This window comes from Anastrepha ludens, chromosome 2, assembly GCF_028408465.1.
Source record: "Anastrepha ludens isolate Willacy chromosome 2, idAnaLude1.1, whole genome shotgun sequence".
Lineage (NCBI taxonomy): Eukaryota > Metazoa > Arthropoda > Insecta > Diptera > Tephritidae > Anastrepha > Anastrepha ludens.
Window position 1 is genome coordinate 100,863,748 of NC_071498.1, and position 20,174 is coordinate 100,883,921.

The following is a 20,174-nucleotide window of genomic DNA, read 5'->3' on the forward strand; positions in this document are numbered from 1 at the left end:
TTGCTATACTCGTAAGTCCGGGACTGCAAGTATGAGAAAGCTAAAGAGAGAAGTCCGGCATGGTTAAATCGGGCGAAATTTCTGGCCATGCCAAATCGCCGAAACGCCAGATTAAATATGCATAATTATTTCACGCTCCTTTGCTTATCTGTTTGTAGTTATAATGCAGCTGTCAAGTTCAGAAATGTTAAATATGATTGACGCATGACGCCATTTGCAAAAATTATATCTTCTTCAAAAAGGGTGATTAAATTTATGCCACCTTGTAAGATATGTGGATTTATGTTAAAAAAAAAAAATTCTAAACAAACAAAAAACAGCCCGATATGATTCTAGAAAAACAATTTGTTGAGAAAAAAAGAATCACTCGCATATGAAAAATATTTATTCAAAACACACTAATCACATAATTACATAGTAGAATAGAAATGCAAACAGAAGATACATGTTTCCTTAATTTTAAAATTACTTTTTTTTCAAAATAAACACATTTTTTATTTCTTTCCATACAAAGTAAAGCAAACGTTTCCAGCTTGTGACGCTTATCGTTTCCGTTTTGCGCAAATTCACTCCATAGAGGCTTCCGTTGGATGCCGAATTGGCCGCTTAAAGTCTGGCGTTGTTCTTTTTCACCTGCTCCTTGACTTCATCATATGAAACTACTGTCTGTATGGATAAAAAATAATTAATGAAATATATTCGTAAAAGCGAGCAGACTTTGTAAATAAATTCTATTTTGCATATAGCATTGGGCAATTAATTTAAATAACATTTACAAACTGCATAACTATGAAATACATGATTGTATTAAAAAAAGAATCATAATTAATTATGGATACGCAAAATATTGTAAAATAAAAGAATATCGCAAAATTCTACAAATGAGGCTCACAACTAAATTTATAAAACATATTTATAAAGAGCAAATGCTGAATATGAAATTCAAATTGAAACTATGCAAATTTTTAAAAAAGTTGACCATGTGAAAGTACAAAATTCATTTGAAAGTAAAAAGTTTGCATTTTAGCTATTTAAGCAATTGTATGCTTTTGTGCGCGCGGTGTTGAGCTTTTTTTTTTTTTGGTTATTTATATATTTTTTCTTTTTTTCGTTTGGTTGTTTGTTTTGTTTACTTATTGGCATTGTTCTTTTCATACATACATACATACATGCATATATATAAATATTCACGCCGAAATTGTTCATACACCAATAATTTAGCAATGCTTCAGTAATATTTGTGAACATATTTTCCCAACGAATAAATAAAAATAAAAAATAAATAAATAAAATAAACAGTGTTTCACAATTTCAATAACGGTGAACCAAAAAAAAACGTATTTATTACAAATGAAAATAGATATTTGTTATTCAATAAAGATGATAATATTTTTTTAACTAGAAATTTGCGAACTTTATTATACCAGAAATATCCATTTATATGTAGTGATTACCATGCAGAATCGCTTTGTTTATCTTTGAAAAGCAGCCGATTTCATAAGCTCTACGCAAATTGCACTCAATCGCAAATTAAATTATATTATTTACTTAAGCACACGTGTTTGTATGGGCATACATATGTAAGTACGTGTAACAATTTAATGCTTAGCAAACTTCATATATGTATGTCTTTGGACCGCTCAATTAAATTTGTATAATCTACAAGCAATTTGTAATCTTCTGTTAATGGAACAATTAGTAAACAATTAGTGGATTTGTTAAGTTTTTAAAAATGAAGCATAACAAAAAATAAGAGATATAAAACAAAAATATTTAGACATTTTTTCTATTGGAAGCAAACTCACCACGTTATTCGCCCGCCATCAAACAGCATTCCATAGTGGACTGCCCTGAAAATCATCCAAAAAGTCATCAAAGATATACGGCTAATTATCTTATTCTTTTATTGCCTCTTCCGTTGTATTCTGGGCCTTTGGTTCTTTGTAGTTTTATTAATGACATATCTGAATGTTTCCATTTCTTTGAGTTTCTTTTATATGCAGACGACTTAAAAATTTATAAAACGGTAATAAGCATCTCTGATTCATTCAATCGACAATCAGACCTCAATAATGTCGTGGTATGCCATGCTTTGATAAGAATCTATAGTATTCTAACTAAATATTATATTAAGGAATGTTCCCATGCGTCATTTTCTAAGTCTGCGTTCGGGCGCAACGCGAGCCAAGTGGGATCACTACCGGGAGCTAAAAAAGGAAGAGAGACGTATTATCCGACAGAAAAAACGAGAAGCCGATATACGTGAGTGAGGAGCTTGAGATGCTGGCCAATAAGAACAACGACCGAAAATTCTACCAGAAAGTTCGGCGGCTTACAGAATGTTTTCAGACCGGGGCGTTTTCCTGTAAGAACAAAGACGACGATCTGGTGACTGATATCCAGGGCATTCTTAAATTATGGGGAGAACAATTCTCGAACTTATTAAAGAGTAACATCTGCACATATCACAGAGAATGTGAAGATCCCGATACCCCAATCGCTGTCGACGGAACTGTTGTTCCGCTACCCGACCATGAAGAGGTGAGAATAACAATAGCGCGGCTAAAGAACAACAAAGCTGCGACCGCCGACGGGTTGCCAGCTGAGCTATTCAAACATGGCGGCGAGAAGCTGGTAAGGTGCATGAATCAACTTTTATGCAAAATATCGTCAGATAAAAACATGCTCTGCCCAATCCATAAAAGGGTGATACCGCAATCTGTGCCAATTATCGCGCAATTAGTCTTCTAAATATCGCCTATAAGGTACTAGGGAGCGTATTGTGTGAAAGGATGAAACCCACCATCAACCAACTGATTGGACCTTATCAGTGTGGCTTTAGACCTGGAAAGTCCATAATCGACTAGAAACTCACAATACGCTAAATCTTGGAAAAAACCCATGAAACGAGAATCGACACATATCATCTTTTCGTCGACTTCACAGCTGCATTCGACAGTACGCGATGTCTGAACAAAAGTAACACTCTTCAAGGCTCTCATCATGCTCGTCCTAACGCAAAAGCGTGGACAATGGCAACATCCGATGAAGCGACGCTTGGAGTATTTGAGAGAAAGATTCTAGGCAAGATTTTTGGACCTTTGCGAATATCGCTGCAGATGGAACGATAAGCTGTAGGAGCTTTACGATGACATCGACATAGCGCAGAAAGACCCGACTGGCGCGCGACCAAAAACGCGTAAGCGGTATTAAGAAGAAGAAGAAGCATTTAATCTGTATCTCATGCATTTTCATACTTAATGAAATTTCTGATTTGGGAGTGATCTTTAATTTCACTTTTCTTTTCTTAATCATTTAAATTTTTTTAACGCCAAATCGTATTCTACACTCGTGTTCATTCACTTCTTTACTTCTGGTTTTACGGATCCATACACTTTAAAGTCCCTGAAGGACCTGAACTTCATGTAAAGAAGGGCCCCGTTGATATCTCATATAGCCAAAGACCTGATTTCCAAGACTGAATTCGACCCAACATTCATCAAAGGCATCATTATTGAAGACAAGAAATGGATTTATAAGTACGACACGCAATCCAGAGATCAGGCGAGAGAGTGGAGAGCTCCGAATGAACCGAGACAAGTAAACTGAGTGAAAAAAGAAAGCGATGCTCACGATTTTTATTGATAACAACGGTATTGTGCACTACGCTTTTTTGCCAAAAGATGGTTTGTATATATAATAATTACCAAGGTGAACTCATTCGAGGTGATTTCACTGCGAAACAAAACTCAACATTTTTTGTTGTCCAAAAAAAATGTCAGACAAACGTGAAACAATAGGTTTCACATATGTAGTAATGCTGCATACTCAATTTTGCATTTACTCATAAATTCAATTTTTTAAAGACCATTAAATTTTCAAGGGACTAAATTTTCAATAAATATTTTTAAATACTTATGCTCACTAAGAATATGAAAACGGGAAAATTGGAAAAATATTTTTCTCAAAATTATTCTAAACTCTCAATCCTTATTTGTAGATACTTAAATCTAGGGAGAAAAAGCAAAAGCAAAATATAAAAAGAGAAATTTATTCCTGCACTGCTGCTACTACCAGTGCAATGTGCTCAGGTATGAGCGTATATTATGATACATCAAACCGAAATATTTTGTTCGTCTAATTATACTTTTGTTTTAATACTTGAAATTTATATACTTGTACTGGATAATTCGGCTTGTTTAAAAATATTAAAAAGTTTCCAATAAAAACAAGTTTTCTCTGTACAGGGTTCGTTTTAAAAACTAAAAAAAAATTATAAAAATAAATATTTGTCAATATTTGAATGGTTTATTTGAAAGCGCAAATATTCCCTTTGTTTAGGAAACACTATTTCATTCATTTGGATAACTCTACTGGATTCACAGCAGCGCGTACTGTTAGCCTCGTTTTCTAAGATCTGATTGATGGCTTCTAGCCCTATCTCACGAATGGCTCGCTCGATATTCACCTTAAGGGGTTCCGGTGGTCTAGAATTAAAAAAATATCGATGTTTTTGATATTTCGAAAGTACAAGCTTTTAAGAATATACTGTTAAATTTTTGGTCGGATATTCCCGGTATTTTCGATTCTACAGCCGTTTTAGCTGATAGAGTCAGATTCTTCACGCGGCCACTCGCAAAACTTTAAACTCAATTATCTCAAAACTGGGGTTGTCAAAGAAAAACAAAACTATTCAACCGAATCGTCTGAAATTTTAATATGTTGTACACCACATCAATGGCTATCGCCCTTACTTGAATCATATTATTATTTCAATTATTTCGTTTTTTTGAATGAAAAAAACTGAAAAAAAATGTTGTAGAGTATCAAATTCCAAATCGCGCCATTTTGTTAATTTTTTTTTTTATTCTAGTACGGTCACAGCTACAGTCATACTGATTAATAACTTTTTGGTTTTTATGTTTCAGATAAATAGGAGAGCCAAAATGGACAACACCGTCCAGGTCCAATTTTTCGGGAGGGTCAACTTCAGCGCCATTTTTAAAATTATTAAAATAAATTTTTTTTTTTTATTTTTTTATGTAGAAGAAATTAAATAAAAAGCCTAACAAATTTAAATATCGTTTTTAATTTTTTTATTGTAAAAAAGTTCCTGAAAATACCCTAAATTCTCGAGCTCTATACCACTGGGACCGCTTAAGGGCTTAAGAATTAATCGCCTAGCATCGCTATTTCACGGCACCGCACAATAAAAGTATAACAGCATCAAATCGCAGCTTATAATGACTCGCTCACAGTTAAACGAGATGGCATTTCCAGCAGCATTTTCAAAGAAAAATTGGCGAGTGATGCCACCGCTCCAAGTCCGCACCACACTGGGGATACACTGCCTTCTCGACGATCATATACGTGTTTTTCCGATCCCCAGAAAAGATTCATAAGAATGTATGTCATTGGCTTTCTTAATAATTGCGAACGATACTCACTCTTTTTTTTTTAAGAAATTACAACCTAAATGCTCACACAGAAATTGTGACAGATTTTTAGCACTCCATATGTAGAGTTGGCTATATGTTAGAGAGCTGACTCTAACACGACTAGAACTACGATAAAGCGCACTTTTAATTTAAGTTTGCTCTAAATTGCTTATATCCGAATTTAACTTTTGTCACTTACCTTGGAAAAATAGGAATATTACAAGTTCAGGTGTAATATGTTAGCAATAATAAAAATAAGCGATGTGTCTTCCTTGAAATTAGCAAAAAAAGGAAAAATGCACACTTTTTTGTGTTAAAATTTTGCAATAAAATTTAGTAGTAAAGCTAAGCAAAAAAAAACAAAACACAAATTAAATACAATATTATATAAAAAGAGCGATTTTTCTTTTACAAGCCAAACCAAACTGCAAAAACACCAAAGAATTTCACTTTAGAAACCAAATTTATTAAATATTGCAGATAAAACATTTTAATTTTTGAGCAAGCCACGGAGATTCGTTTAAGGTACTAGGCCACTGTTACAGCGAATAGCCTCACCACATTTTGGGAACTTTCTTCAGCGGGGCAATGAAGCAATGAATGAATTCTGAAAAGTTACTTACTTTTTTTTCTTGGAAAGCGGGCGACCAGACCTACTGATCATCGAATTTTTGACTTACGGGTAACAAAAAAAAATTATATTAAGAATGTGGATAGGTATGGATATATCCATTTTCAAAATTTTCGAATAAAAAAGAGTTTTATAAAAAATTTTTATAAAGCAACTTTTAATATTTCGAAAAAATCTATCTTTATATCCATATATAATATAATTGTGAGTACCAATAGGAGAAGGAGCATAAATCTCAAATGGCCGACCCTTAATGGAAGAACACTTCAACTCTCGACAGAAGCGAACTATCTTGGAGTCAGTCTTGACAAAACGCTTACGTGGAATTCCCATATTGAGAGAGTTACTTCATACGCCACAAGGGCATTCTTTGCCTGCACAAGGCTTTTTGGTAAGACATGGGGACTAAACCCTAGAATGACCTTCTGGACATTCACCACAGTTGTGAAATCCAGGCAGTAAACGAATTAAACAAACTGCATCGCCTGATATGTGTTGGTATTACAGGGGCTATGAAAACATGCCCCATGGATGCGTTGGGTGTGCTCCTGAACATACCACCGCTTCCAATCTTAATTGAAAGGGAAGCTCGCTCGAGTGCCTTAAGATTAAAAGGTATATCTGAACTTAAAAGTGGGGATATGAAAGGACACTTAAAGATCTTAGAAGTCTTCCTACATAGTCCCATTCATCATAGGGATGATATACTATCACCCAAACCAATACTCTTCAGGAACTTCCAAGTTATAATTAATGAACGAACAGACTGGAGTACTAACTCTATCACTTTCAAACCTGGCTCCCAGTTATGGTTTACTGATGGGTCAAAATTGGAAAATGATAGAACAGGGGCAGGAATCAATGGGCCTAAATTCAAAAAATCTATTCCGATGGGATTCTACCCAACAATATTCCAGGCAGAAATACATGCCATTGAAATATGTGTAAGAGAATGCCTTAGCAGGAAAATGAGAGGTACTCACATCTAAATACCTTCAGATAGTCAAGCGGCTCTAAAAGCCCTTCTATCAACAACTATCACCTCCAAATCGGTAAATTATTGCCTAAACTTTCTCAACACGTTAGGGAACCTCAACATAGTAACACTAGGCTGGATTCCGGGACATGAAGGACATGAGGGAAATGAAATGGCTGATGACCTTGCAAAACAAGGACAAATATGCAACTTACTGGTCCTGAGCCTTTTTGTGGACTCACAAAAGGCCACATTAATGAATTAGGAAATGGGAAGAAAGAAAACTTGCCGCACACTGGCTAAACTGTGCCGGTCAACGTCAAGCGAAACTATTCCTAAGTCCCAACAAAGGAATATCTGACAAACTTCTCTCACTAAACAGAGTAGATCTGCGTCTTTTAACAGGATATCTTACAGGTCACTGCAGCCGAGGTATCATCTAAATAATATTGGTCTATCTGAGACCAATGTCTGCCGCTTTTGCGAAATGGACATAGAAAGCTCAGAACATGTACTTTGTGAATGTCCTGCGGTGGGCAGACAGAGACTTCATCACCTTGATGGTCTCGTAGTATATCCATGCAATCTTTGGAACAACAAACCCAAAATTGTGCTAAAAGTTTTAAAAAGCCTAAAACTCTAGGGTTACAAAAATAGGCCTTTCACAATAGATCAGCTTTGGTCGCAGTGCGTAATGGCCTTCTAATAATAATAATAACAAAGCTTCTTAAAATACCATTGATTTTTGTCATTTTTTCGCTTTTCTGCCATACAAAGTACATGCCTAGCACCGTCAACAACAAAATTTGTGCATACAACACTAAAAATGTTAAAGATGATTAAAAAGAAGTAATTCACAAAAAATGTTCATCGAGAGTTTATTAATATGGTGCATGACTCGTATTGTATGTAATCGAGTATATAGAGTTATTTATTATATATAATATCCAAATTTATTTAAGATACCAGCAGTTTTTCTCACATTATACTTTACTCTTACAACTCTCCTTCAAACCCTTATGACTCATTCTAGCTGACTGACATCTGGTAGACTTTCGGTGCGTCGCATCTTCCAACGTTTCTTCTCATCCAACAACACAAGATTAACATAATCATTGCCATCTTCATCTTCGTCTAGCTCTGGCTTGTCCACCTTACTCTCGTCCTTGCCAGAAACCAATTGTCTTTCTACATTGTACTTCGTCTCAACGATTAATTTCAGTCGCTTATCATCGAATGATGAATCACGCTTGGAAGACGAGGGATAAAGTAGTGCTGCTGTCGACACATTCATCACCAACATCATCTTCTTCAGGCCTTTAACATTGGATACAGTTTTTGCTCTCAAAAGCGCTGCTTTCTTCTTAGGCACATGCTTATCGGCATACTGCAAGCGATGCTTAAATTTTAACTTTGTATTCAGCAGCATGCCTAGATAGCCGATCTCTGGCTTAACTTTCACCAACAAATTTCCCTCTTTCACACGCTCTTGTTCTATTTTCTTTATGCGCGACTTTAGCACTACATCAGTTTTCTTTTGCGCCAATTCTAGGCCGATTGAGTTTAGCCAATCTTGCACCAATACCACCTCAGCATTGCTGGCTGTCTCGACGTCAGTCAAATGCCTTTTGATCACTTCTAATGCAATGTCATCGGCAGCACCCCCTAATTTTGCAACCTTCGGATTTTGCTGACGTGCGATTGCTTCACTTATAGAATTCCAGTGCGTTTGATTGAATGTAGGAATTTCTATGGCTTCTACAACGTCTTCGAATTCAGAGATGCTGTAAAGAACCGAAGTTGGGGTCGTCGAATATATCTATTTGTTTTTGAATTCAAAACCCAAGCTAAATATGTACCTTGTTTTTCGTTCGGGATTTTGCTGAAGGGCGTACATTATTTGCTCCCAGTCTGCTTTATTGAAAGTATTTTTCACATCCAACGTAAGCACGCGATAGTACTCTTCAACCCCATCTCTTACGCGTTTGCCTGCAATGGCTTTCTCCGAAACACTCTCGACCATATCAGTAGGGCCGGGGCCAAGAAAAACTCTTCTCGAGGTATTGGAATTTTGACTACCAATACTTCTCGTGTCCTCTTTATCTTCCTCCTCATCATCCTCATCATCCTCTTCATCTTCCTCATCTTCTCCCTCTGTGTCTTCGCCCTCTTGCTTACGCGCATATTTACCTTCGGTCATCTTCCTACTTTTTATTCCCTCTGTCTCCTCCTTATTATTTTCTTCTTCCTCTTCTTCTCCCACTCCTTCCTCCTACTCAATATGCATTTGTTAGTAGGAGTTAGTATTCAACATGAAAATGTTAAGTTTAAAGGTGGGTAAGCAAACATTTAAATACATACATACGGGGAAAATATTTCGGTAGCGGGGTAGGGTAAAATGGGCATTGCATATAAATATCAACTATGAGCGAATATAAGGCTTTTGGTTTGTACAAAACTAATTTTATATACACACATACATATACACCTGTACACACTCCGTTACATATACCCCCATTAAATAATTACAGCACAAGGACTAATTGACAATTAAGTTGTTTCTCATTTAATTTTAATATGAAAAAGAACTCACCAAATTTTGATGAAAATTGAGAAGTTTCGACAATTTATTGCTTCTTATTTTATCTTTTTTTATGAAAATATAGTTCATTCTCTCTCAAAAACTATACCATATAAGTCGAAAATTCAAACTGTGTGCAAATCTGAACAAAAATGCTACAAATTTTTATCAAAATTTAAATTTCTTTTTATCATAATTTTTAGAAGAATTTCGAGTACGCAGTTTTATAGCTTATTGAATTTTGATAAACACAAAGTATGAATGGCTCAAAGTTTTTAATAATTTTTTCTTGCCGACGATGTTGGATGCTTTCTTTTAAAGAGTGTTTTTAAGAGTTTGAGAATTTGAAATTATAATACAAAAGGGAAAGGAAATTTTGTTGGAAAAACTTATTTTTATTATAATCTGGTAGATAATTTCATGGCATTTATTTTTTGAATATGATACGTGGCATACGTAGACAGCGGTTACGAGTTACATCGTCCGTGCGATCAGTAAAATTAAAACTACTTCATCGAATGAATGTGAATAACACAGTCCTGCGAGGGTGAGTTTCTAGAATGGCTGTACTTGTTTCTTGTAGTTTTTTATGCGCTGAAAACGAATCTGACCTTCAAAATGCTCCATCACGTCAGGATTTTTGGTAAATGAAGCCTAAAAGGTCAAAAAATGGCCATTTTAGCCATTTTTGATCATTTTTTTTGGGATAGAAAATTTTTTTTTTCAATTTTCGACGAAAAGGTTGCATAGTACAACTCTTTAGCTTTAAAACCCATTTTTTAAAATTATTGTACGATTTTTAAAAAAAAGTTATGACATTTTGAAATTAACAGTTTCAGTTACGTATACGTTGGGTATAACGTCATTTCATACAAAAAAATTATGTGATTAAATAAGAAACAAATAAGTTGTCAAAATTTCTCAATAAGTCTCTGTGCAATAGTTATTTAATGTACCTACTATATGTGTGAATACAGTTAGTTTTTATATACATTTTTATCAGTGGAAAAATCAGTATGCCTATATATGAGGTATGTACATCACTCTTTATACAAAACCCAATTTATACTGTTTTCCCATTGGAATTATATAAAAGTTATTTTACTTTAACAGCCGAAAACATTTGTTGCTAGCGCTGCTAAGCAGTTATTTGTTAAATAATTTATTATTATACAAATGTTTAAAAATAAAATAAATAAAATAAATATTTTACTCCCCAAAAATATTTCAGAAAATTATGAAGAATGCGAGAGCTGGACAAATTTGAAGGTACCTCCAAAAATCGAGTTTTTATAAATAAAACTATATTTTAAAAATATTTTGAGTACAAAATCTCCGCAGCTGGTCGAAGAGTTTAAGCTTAAAAGTTCTGCATAAAAAACTTTCAAAATTTTATCAATGGAATTATCAGATTTTTTATGCTGGTTTTAACTTTTTTGGAAGATAGGATTAAGAAAAGCTTAAATAAATCAGTCAAATCTTGGCCGACTGAGGCCTCAAAGCCATCATCAGATAGGTATCATCTCACTCTTTCCATTTCTTTAAAAATGAACCCATTCACGTCCATTAAATTTTAATTTTTGATGTGTCTAAGCGGCGAGTCAGCCAGCGGTCTTGAGATAACAGCCAAACAAAAAAAGCCAGCTAAGCATTCCACATATTATAATAACATTTTTATTCTTAGTATTATCTTTGTAAAAAGATTTCGTGCGAGAGTAATTTTCTACAATAATTTAAGCCTCTAGCGCCCTTAAGAACGCCATTTTATTCAGACTTTATAAAAAAGTGGCTAAAACGACCCTTTATTGAGAGAGCCAATGGATTAAAATGTTCCACAAAATATTCCTCGTAAAATTTTGTTATATGAACCTGACCAACATATTTCTATCCGATATGTATTTTAACTCTGTTTTTCATGTATTCTATAAACACTAAAATATTGCAAATTTAAAGAGGCCTTAGCAAAGAAATTTGACCCAAGAATGCAAAACGATTTTGAAGTTTTACTATATGGGTCTAAGTCTTTCATCCAGAGTTGGAATCATTTTGCCCCCAGACAATGGCCCTCAAATAGCTGCACGGTGTTATCGATCAAACATTTAAAAACAAAAAAATGATAATTTCCGATCGGAAATATAACTACTAACAAATTAATTATTATTTCAGAGCACAAAAATAACTCTCGAAAATGAGTTTTATTTCTGATCAAAAAAGTATAAATTGATTGATTATATTTTCTAAACACGCACTAAAACTCAGATATTTTTTATTATTAATATTGACCGCTGATTAATAAAAAGCCAACAAGTATATCAAACGGTTGCATGGAAATCTCGGAGTTTATAAATAAATAAATTTTTATGTATACTTACAATTTCTTATTCCAACATTTTATTTTTCTTAATTATTCAATTTTTCCAATAAATACAAAGCCGACAAAATTTAACTTAGAAAAACAATAACAACAAAGCATACGAGTATTAACAAAAGCAGCCAATAAAAAGCAAGCTAATCATTCAAGTCCACTGACCTTCCAGTAATCTTTGTCCCATGTGGGGAACATGCGAGTAAAGACACGCGGCTCGTTGCCTTGGGTGATCCGAATTACGCTCACAGTATCAACTGTACGATCGGTAGGTTCTTGTTTGATATATTTCTGAAAAAGAAATGAAAACCACATATGGTATTAGTAAATTTTGTCGGCTAAAGAGGTGGGTAACAAATTTGATGAAATAAATTGAATTCGCCTTTAACGAATTAGCTTTTGCCCTTTTGAGTGAAACCATAGTTCCAATACATTTCGCAGGCTTCTATTGAATCCAAAATTACCCCCTTAACCATTAAAGGGTAATATTATTTTACATATTTCAAAAGTAATCTTCGTAGGATCAACACAGTCTCTTTTATTTTCGAGTTTGTGTGCGAAAAATGTACCATAAAAGTAAGCCACACTAATTTTAATAATAATAGATCTCAGCAGGAAAGAAAGGAGAGTCTAATAGAGGCAAGCAAAAGGAGATTAAAGCAGCTCCATGAAACATTTAACATTTGGTAGGCTGAAAGTTAAAGCTCAAGACTATTTGGTAAATGGATCAAAACTTGGAAGCACTTATTTTGCCAGACACTACCAACTCCTATTATATCATTCTCTCTCAACTGCTCCCAACACACTACCCGCCTCTTCCTGGTGTCAATCGTGGTCTTGCTACTATTTCAGATGATTCAGCTCACCAAGCCCACTGGTCCTAGTCCTTTGATTCAAAACGGATATTATTTATTCCGTTTCAGAAGAATATTACCTTTGCAATGTTCATTCTTTAAGCTTTAATTCATACAGCGGTCATTTTTAGTTCATTCGACATTCTTACTTCGAGCTCATACCTTTCCTTACAGTATACGAGGTGAAGGTAGTTGGTAGATTGGTAGGTAACGAGACTGACGTCAGCAAAAATGGTACTTGGGGTGTCCCTTTCTCTATGCCTACAATTCGCAGTTACTACCTTCAGAAAACAAACCTCTTTACCAGATATTTTGAAGCATTAACGAACTCAAATCTTGTTCCTTTTAATAGAACCTATAAGCTCCCATGGTGCAAAATCCTGCGAATAAGGTGAATAGTCAAGACCAGGATATGTGCTTCGCTAGAAATCTCTTGGCAGTCAACAAAGATTTGTCACTTCAAATTTCAGATCGGTTTTCGGTTATTTTTTCATGAAGTTATGCAAGAACATGAACACAGTGCTTGATGATAGATTCATTTCAAGATTAATCGCGTGAGCCAAATTACACACTTCTGGATATTGTCACAAATGGATCACCTCGAAAATGCTTTAACCACTCAAAAACATTATTACCTTCCACTTCGTTATTTATCTCTCATTAAAACTACTCTAATGCTATTGAAAGCTACGCCAATTCAGTCACAGAAGCGAAGGGTACAGTATGCGAAAGCTGCTGCATTTGACGCATAAGTGTTTCTCCTATAGCAGAAAATGAAAAAAAGTATTTACCTTAGTCATTTGCAAGATTTTAGCATTTTCTTCCACAGAGGCTCCTGATCCTACCCATAAGTAAATTTCATCTCCGGCATCCAGCAGCATTACATCATCCACATCGAGATCCTTAATAAAGCAAATTAAAAATGAAGTATTATTTGTGCTAACTAAATCTTATCCGATAACTTACCGACTGCTGAAAATCACGGACCTCTTCCACCTTGGTGCGCCAGGCAACCAATTGGCAATGGAAAAGACGTGGCTCAAGCAATGGCGCTCCCAAATTGCTCGCATCGCGATCATAGCCATGCAACTCTTCCCAGAATTCAGACGGTTCGGAGCCTTCCTCTATAATCACCACCTTCCCATGAGGCCAGTAGTGTGTAAAACGTTCATTGGCAGATGTTTTTTCAAAATCAGAGGCACCCTACATAAGTCATATGAACAGCATCAGTACCGTTTTTTCAACATACTCTCAAAGCGCACAAACTCACCTTTCCAATCCAAATGTATACCTTGTGGTCGAGCGTGACCAATGCAAATACATCACCTGAATTCAAAGACGAAGCACCACATTCGACCTCACTTGCATGCACATCGCTAGCATCGGTGCCACGTACGCGAAAGAGTTGTGCACTTTTTGGTTCTTCGGTAAATGGTGTAATCAGTTTACCCTTGAAAATCTTTAAGAAATGACGTGGTTCATGGCTTTGTCCTGTACGCACCAATATGGCATTCTCCTCCTGAGCCATAGCCAAACCATCATTGAAGGAACGCTCCTTCACCGCCTCAGTAGCCTTTGCGCCCTCCCAAACGTAGATGAGTTTGCCAGACTCGCCACTCTTAGCACTGTACCTGTATGTGATGATGTAGGCATACTGCCCGATTAAAGGTGTGGTACCTTCGAACTCTACAATAGTGCGCACCACATCATCATCGGATTCCGAGCTAAATTTAATAATATGCTCGATATCATATTCGCCATTGTCAGGCATGAAAGCAATGGCGCGTCCACCGCTCTTCTTCAGATTCTGCATAACCGAATCGATATCATCAGGTTCTTCGTAATCAGAGTCATCGGTGCTGTAACCCAAAGCAGTGCGCACCAAATGCTTATGATATATACCCTGATCATGCCAGGTGGTGAAGTATTGTTTAAAGGGCGTTGGTTCGCCATCTTCAACAACTCGATGCACTTGTGTCCATTTCGGATACGATTTGGTGTCTAAAAAATTATCAGCAAATACCATAGCGCTGGTCCTTTCTCTTTGTGTGGAACCGCGTCCAACCCAAACATAAATACCCGAACCAGTGTCGAGAATGAAGCTATCATCTGTATTGAGCATCTCCTGGCGAAGAGGCTTTTCAGATATCTTGTCAATTTCCAAAGAACCACTAGCGTCAGACACTTTATAAAGTGTAACTGCTTGGATATCGGCCGCCTCGAAAGCTCCATCCTCCTCGTCAGCGGTTTCATCTGGCACTTCATCAGCTGAACCTGAGCCGAGCGTAGAGAAAAAGTGCTCTTTTGCCACATCCGATGAGAAGGTATCTATAAAAAATCATTGAGTTCATTTTGCATTGAATTAGTATTTGATTTTACCATTAGTAGAGTGATATTAGAGCAAAGTGCTTAAAGTAATAAAAACTATAGAAAAGATTTATTGATTGGTAATTTGAGGTGTGAAGCATAAAGATCCTTTTTTATCTGACTCTAAAAATGTCAAGGTTCGTCTCGAAAAAAAGCATTTGCGAGAAGTGAGGCTTCATTATTAGTGTGATAAAGATCGCGAAGGGACCCCGACAAAATTCGATGATACTCAACTACAACAATTATTGGATGAAAACGCATGATATGTCTAAAGAGTTGGTTGTTGTCAGATCAATCGCCGGTAAAAGTTTGCGCCCGATGGGAATGGTTCAGAAAGCAAGTAACTGGGTGCCATATCAATTGAAGGAGAGAGATATCGAGAGACCTTTGGTGACGTGTGAGATGTTTCTTGAACGGCAGAAAAGAAGAGGTTTTCTGCATTGCATCGTCACTGGCGATGAAAAGTGGAATTATTATGATAATCCTAAGCGTCGAAAATGTTGCAGCCTGCTAGGTAAACCAGGTCCATCGATAGCGAAAATATTAATGCTTCAGAGGTTATGTTGTGCATCTGTTGGAATCAGAAGGGAGTCATCTATTATGAACTCCTTAAACCATCTGAAACTATCATTGGCGATCGTTACCGACTGCAGCTAATACACTTGAATCGAGCTCTCAAAGAAAAGCGGCCAGAATAGGACGTTGGACATGACATATTGATTTTGCTGCATGACAACGCCAAGCCACACGTTGCTAAATCGGTCCAGAAATATTTAGAGGGACTGAATTGGAAAATTTTGCCCCACCCGCCGTATTCGCCAGACATTACACCTTCGGATTACCATCTCTTCCGATCAATGCATCGAAAACTGGCTCAATGAATGGATCAAATCACAAGAACTCGAATTTTTCGTCAGAGGAATCCGTATGTTGCCTGAAAGATGAAGTAAAGTTGTAGCTTCCAATGGCACAAACTTCACATAATATCGTGTATTATTTATTTGTTTAAATAATTCGTTACTTTGGCAAAGAATGGATGGAAACTTATTCCCATACCCAATAAAATCTCCCGAACGGTCGATTCATGAATGCCTGGTTGTTGAGAACGTCGAGGTAGCAACTTTTGTGGCTGTTCAGCATAACTTTGCAATACATCAGAAATATTCACAAAGGAACGTGCTGTTTTTGATTACCCAGTGCTTTTTATATCCTCAGCCGAACCAGTTTCTCGAAATTTTTTCCCCAAACTTTAAATTGTCGACTCATTCGGATGATTATTCCACCAAACACAAAAACTCGACTATTTTCAAAAGAAGTTTGAATAATTTAAACGTGGTGTTCTGTATAATTGACAAAGGTCAAAGATGACAAAACAAAGTACTGTTTAGGAATTACTCAAAGATGACAAAGAAAGGTACGGTTTAGATATTATTCACTACTGACATCTCGGCGTCACTTTTGAAAGACCCAAAGTAAATGACATTATTATGAGGTTGAAAAATTATGGCTTATTTTTTTTGTTAAATTAATTTTATTTATCTGTTTATAAACTTATGTTTCATTCTTTATCAAAAAGCACATAAATCCAATTTTCAGTCTTCATGCAAATTAAAAAAAAAAATTCAATCATTTTCACCAAAGGAGGTAGGACTAGTGCATTTTCTCTATACAACGAATACTCGATATTTTTTTATATGAATGTAAACACCTAACACCGTTAGCAAAAAAAAATGCCCAAAATAAACGTGATTTTTAAGGGGGTAGTATGGCTAATTCGGTGTAAAACAAGCATATTTTTCGAATTTTTTTTGTCGACACAGTTGATTTATTCAAAATTTTAAAATTACTTCATTATAAAGTCATATTTAAAGAATATTGTGTGAAATTTTCATTGATTTTTATGAAGAAATGAGTTGGTGGCAGCGAATCTTCGCGGACGTCTCATAAAAAAGTTTTATTGCGGTGTCCCTCAGAACTCATTACTGGATCAACTAAAATCAAAAAACCAAATTGATTTCATCAGCTAATAAAGTTTCGCAGGTAACAACGTCGAATTTTTTTTTTTTTTTTTTTTAATTTTTTAAAGCGCTTTGAAGTGAAAACACCGATTTTTCATAAAAAAAACTTGAAAACTTTGTTGTTTTAAAATATGACAAAATTAAAAAAAAAAAAAAACTCGACGTCATTACCTCGTGAATAAAGTAAAGAAACAAAAAAACCAAATTTGAAAAGAATCGGTGCAGTAGATATGAATCTACAGTGGACACCGACCGTAAAAAAGGCAAGTGTGAGAAAAACGCGTTTAAAGATTAGGTAGCTATTTTCGGCAGCGTGAAATCCGGTTGGAGAGGTAGATACTTAATCCTTTGTGTCTTTGTCAATTTTACTCTAATGCGCTTCAAACTTTCACACAATAATCTTAAGATGTTATAGAATAATTAAAAAAAAAAAAAAAAAAAAAATTAAAAAAAAAAAAATACCATACTACCCCCTTAAGCCACTTCAAGCTTACATTTTTTTATACCAAAATTCAATGGGCCATAAAACTGTGAGGCGATTATTATTTTTTTTAAGTTCTGATAAGCAGTTTGAAATTTTGATGAAAATTTGCAATTTTTTATAATTGTTGTATAAAGTTTGAAACTTGGATTAATATTATGTTTGTAATATTTCCTGGATTTTTGCTAATTTTTTTATTAATAGCTGAGACTTATGCTCAATAATCGCTGAAGGTTTCATAGTGGGATTTCTTTAACTTTTCGAGTCATATTTAAACGCTTACGGCGAACCAGTGAAAAATCAGTGCAAAGTACTGAGCTAACGGAGCGCTTGCATATGTTCTCTCATATTAGGGACATTTGCAAATCGAGCGAGACGTCGGTCCATACACTAATAAGTAGTTACAGTTAAAGCAACTTTCAAAAAAATTTAAGATCATATCAAAATAACCTAGATCGCTTGTCATAGCATCGCTCTCCTACTTAGCCTTCACAGTTCTTAGTTGCTGCTTCTTAACAAAGCATTATTTGCTCACTTATGATCCTTATCCTTTCTTTAGCAATCACTCTTTTTGTTTTTCATTACTCACCAATAATGTTCACTTTCGCACGTCCATGATGGTCCTGATCACGTATTTCATTTGCAGCGTAAATAGCCTTTAGTCGCTCCAAACGTTTTGCATTCTCACCCACATATACGAGTATCTCTTCGCCCGCATCCAAAATGAAACAATCGCCACGATTCATCGACGTTATAGACAAAACCACTTGTCGCACCCGCACATTGCGTTTGCCCTTCACCTGGAACAGACGCTTTTCGCCAGCAGCATTCACATCAACATGCTCGAAACCAGTAGCCACACCACCCTTCTCGTAACGTACACCTGCATGGAAGCAAATTAATTACCCAACCAGTTTGTTGCCTCACTCATACCATCACAGACAAAGACTCGACCAAAGGAGCTGAAGGAGCGAGATGTATGTACATATACATACATATTATGTATGCATGTAGGTATATTAGCAATATGCTGCCGTTGCATGGCAACTCAGATGAATGGTGAAAAGTGTAATTTCATGGAATTCTTAATGCAATGCAATTTATATTTGCATTGCGTCGATGGCCAGATCCACCATTAACACCCAAAGTTGCCGGTCACCTGCTCAAAGTACACAGCACACTACTTCGCGTTCACCAATGCATAGCAGCTAGCTGCCCAAACAAACATTGCGGAAGTGCATTGCGCCTCATTTGGTCGAGTGAAACTTTTTAGTGCGTTCAAAGAAACTTACCATTTTTAAAGTAGCTAAGAAACAATTGTGATTCATGATCTTGAACTTCGCGATGTTGCACTGGTACACCTTCCAATTGGTCGTCCAGTTGAACGGTGTAAATGGCCGCAGCACCAGCTTCGTCAGTGGTTGTTTCAGCACCTAACCAAAAGTGAATGTCCCACGAAAGTTTTTGGCTCTTTGGATCTTCGGTAGTCTAAAGTGTGGCAGGTGTAAGAAAAATTCACAAATGAGTTGTAGAAAGAAAATACCTAAGTGCGTATGTTGCTATATATATATGTATATACCTATATATGTGTGTGTGTGGTTAGAAACGAATGCAAGAAAAATGGCACAAGCAATGAATTGCTTGAGTAGTCAGTGCAGTTTGTGGGTGGCTCTAAGACAAATTTACGCTGAACAAATGCAAAGTTTCGCAATGTTTAAGTGAAAAAGTATGTTTTTATGCAGTAAAGGATGCAGGGGAAACTTCAAATACTTTTATAATATTTCACGGATTTTCTACTTGGTGGCCAATGCTTTCGGTCGCTCAGGTATACCAAGTCGTAGTGAGAATGTATAGAATGAGTTTCCAATTGGAAAACTCAAGTTAGGAGCAACACTTTTGGCATTACTGCTAATGAGCAAAGAAATACTGGCAATTGCGAAAAAGTTGCAAATGCGGGAATATATGTACCTAAATAGATATTTTATGATTATACTCGTACATATACAAGTGCAGGTACAAATACGCACGTAATATTTAGGAGCATATTTGGAAATAAACTAATGCTAGTGGAAGATTCTAGTTTAGTTTGGTAAAAAGATTTAATGCAGATATACCTATTATATCATTTTACCCATTAAATCCGTTTATTTTGAAGTTTAAGAAAAATAATGCGAAATTTATTTCAGATACTCTGATGGTTTTTATTCTAATAAGGAACACCAACTGACGAGTGTAATTATTCAATTTACAACAAATTAATTTGAATAAAGTTAGAAATCAGTGCGCATCAATTCAAGGTGGGTAAATGAATGCAGGAGGTCGCGCTCTCTTATCCACAGTTTGTTGGGTTCCCGAACACTCTGGAGTGGAGGGAAATAAAAAACGGATGAGTGTGCAAGGAAATACTATGAGCTTGACCTTCAGTGAGTGGTAAAGTGTACAGGGTGGCTGATGAATTTTGCT

General features: G+C 35.7%; 1 protein-coding gene across 1 annotated transcript in view; it reads right to left on the reverse strand.

Annotated features, from left to right (window-relative positions):
* Positions 1-390: 390 nt before the first annotated feature.
* The window catches only part of LOC128854908 (gelsolin-like), an 88,418-nt gene continuing 68,634 nt past the window's right edge, over positions 391-20,174 (reverse strand). Inside the window, exons 4-10 of the mRNA XM_054089364.1 lie at positions 19,004-19,199; positions 18,301-18,594; positions 14,116-15,173; positions 13,812-14,048; positions 13,637-13,747; positions 12,157-12,282; positions 391-666 (exon numbers count right to left, since the gene is read on the reverse strand). Coding sequence (XP_053945339.1) covers positions 607-666; positions 12,157-12,282; positions 13,637-13,747; positions 13,812-14,048; positions 14,116-15,173; positions 18,301-18,594; positions 19,004-19,199 — 2,082 coding nt within the window. The 3' untranslated portion in view covers positions 391-606. The remainder of the gene's footprint in view (positions 667-12,156; positions 12,283-13,636; positions 13,748-13,811; positions 14,049-14,115; positions 15,174-18,300; positions 18,595-19,003; positions 19,200-20,174) is intronic.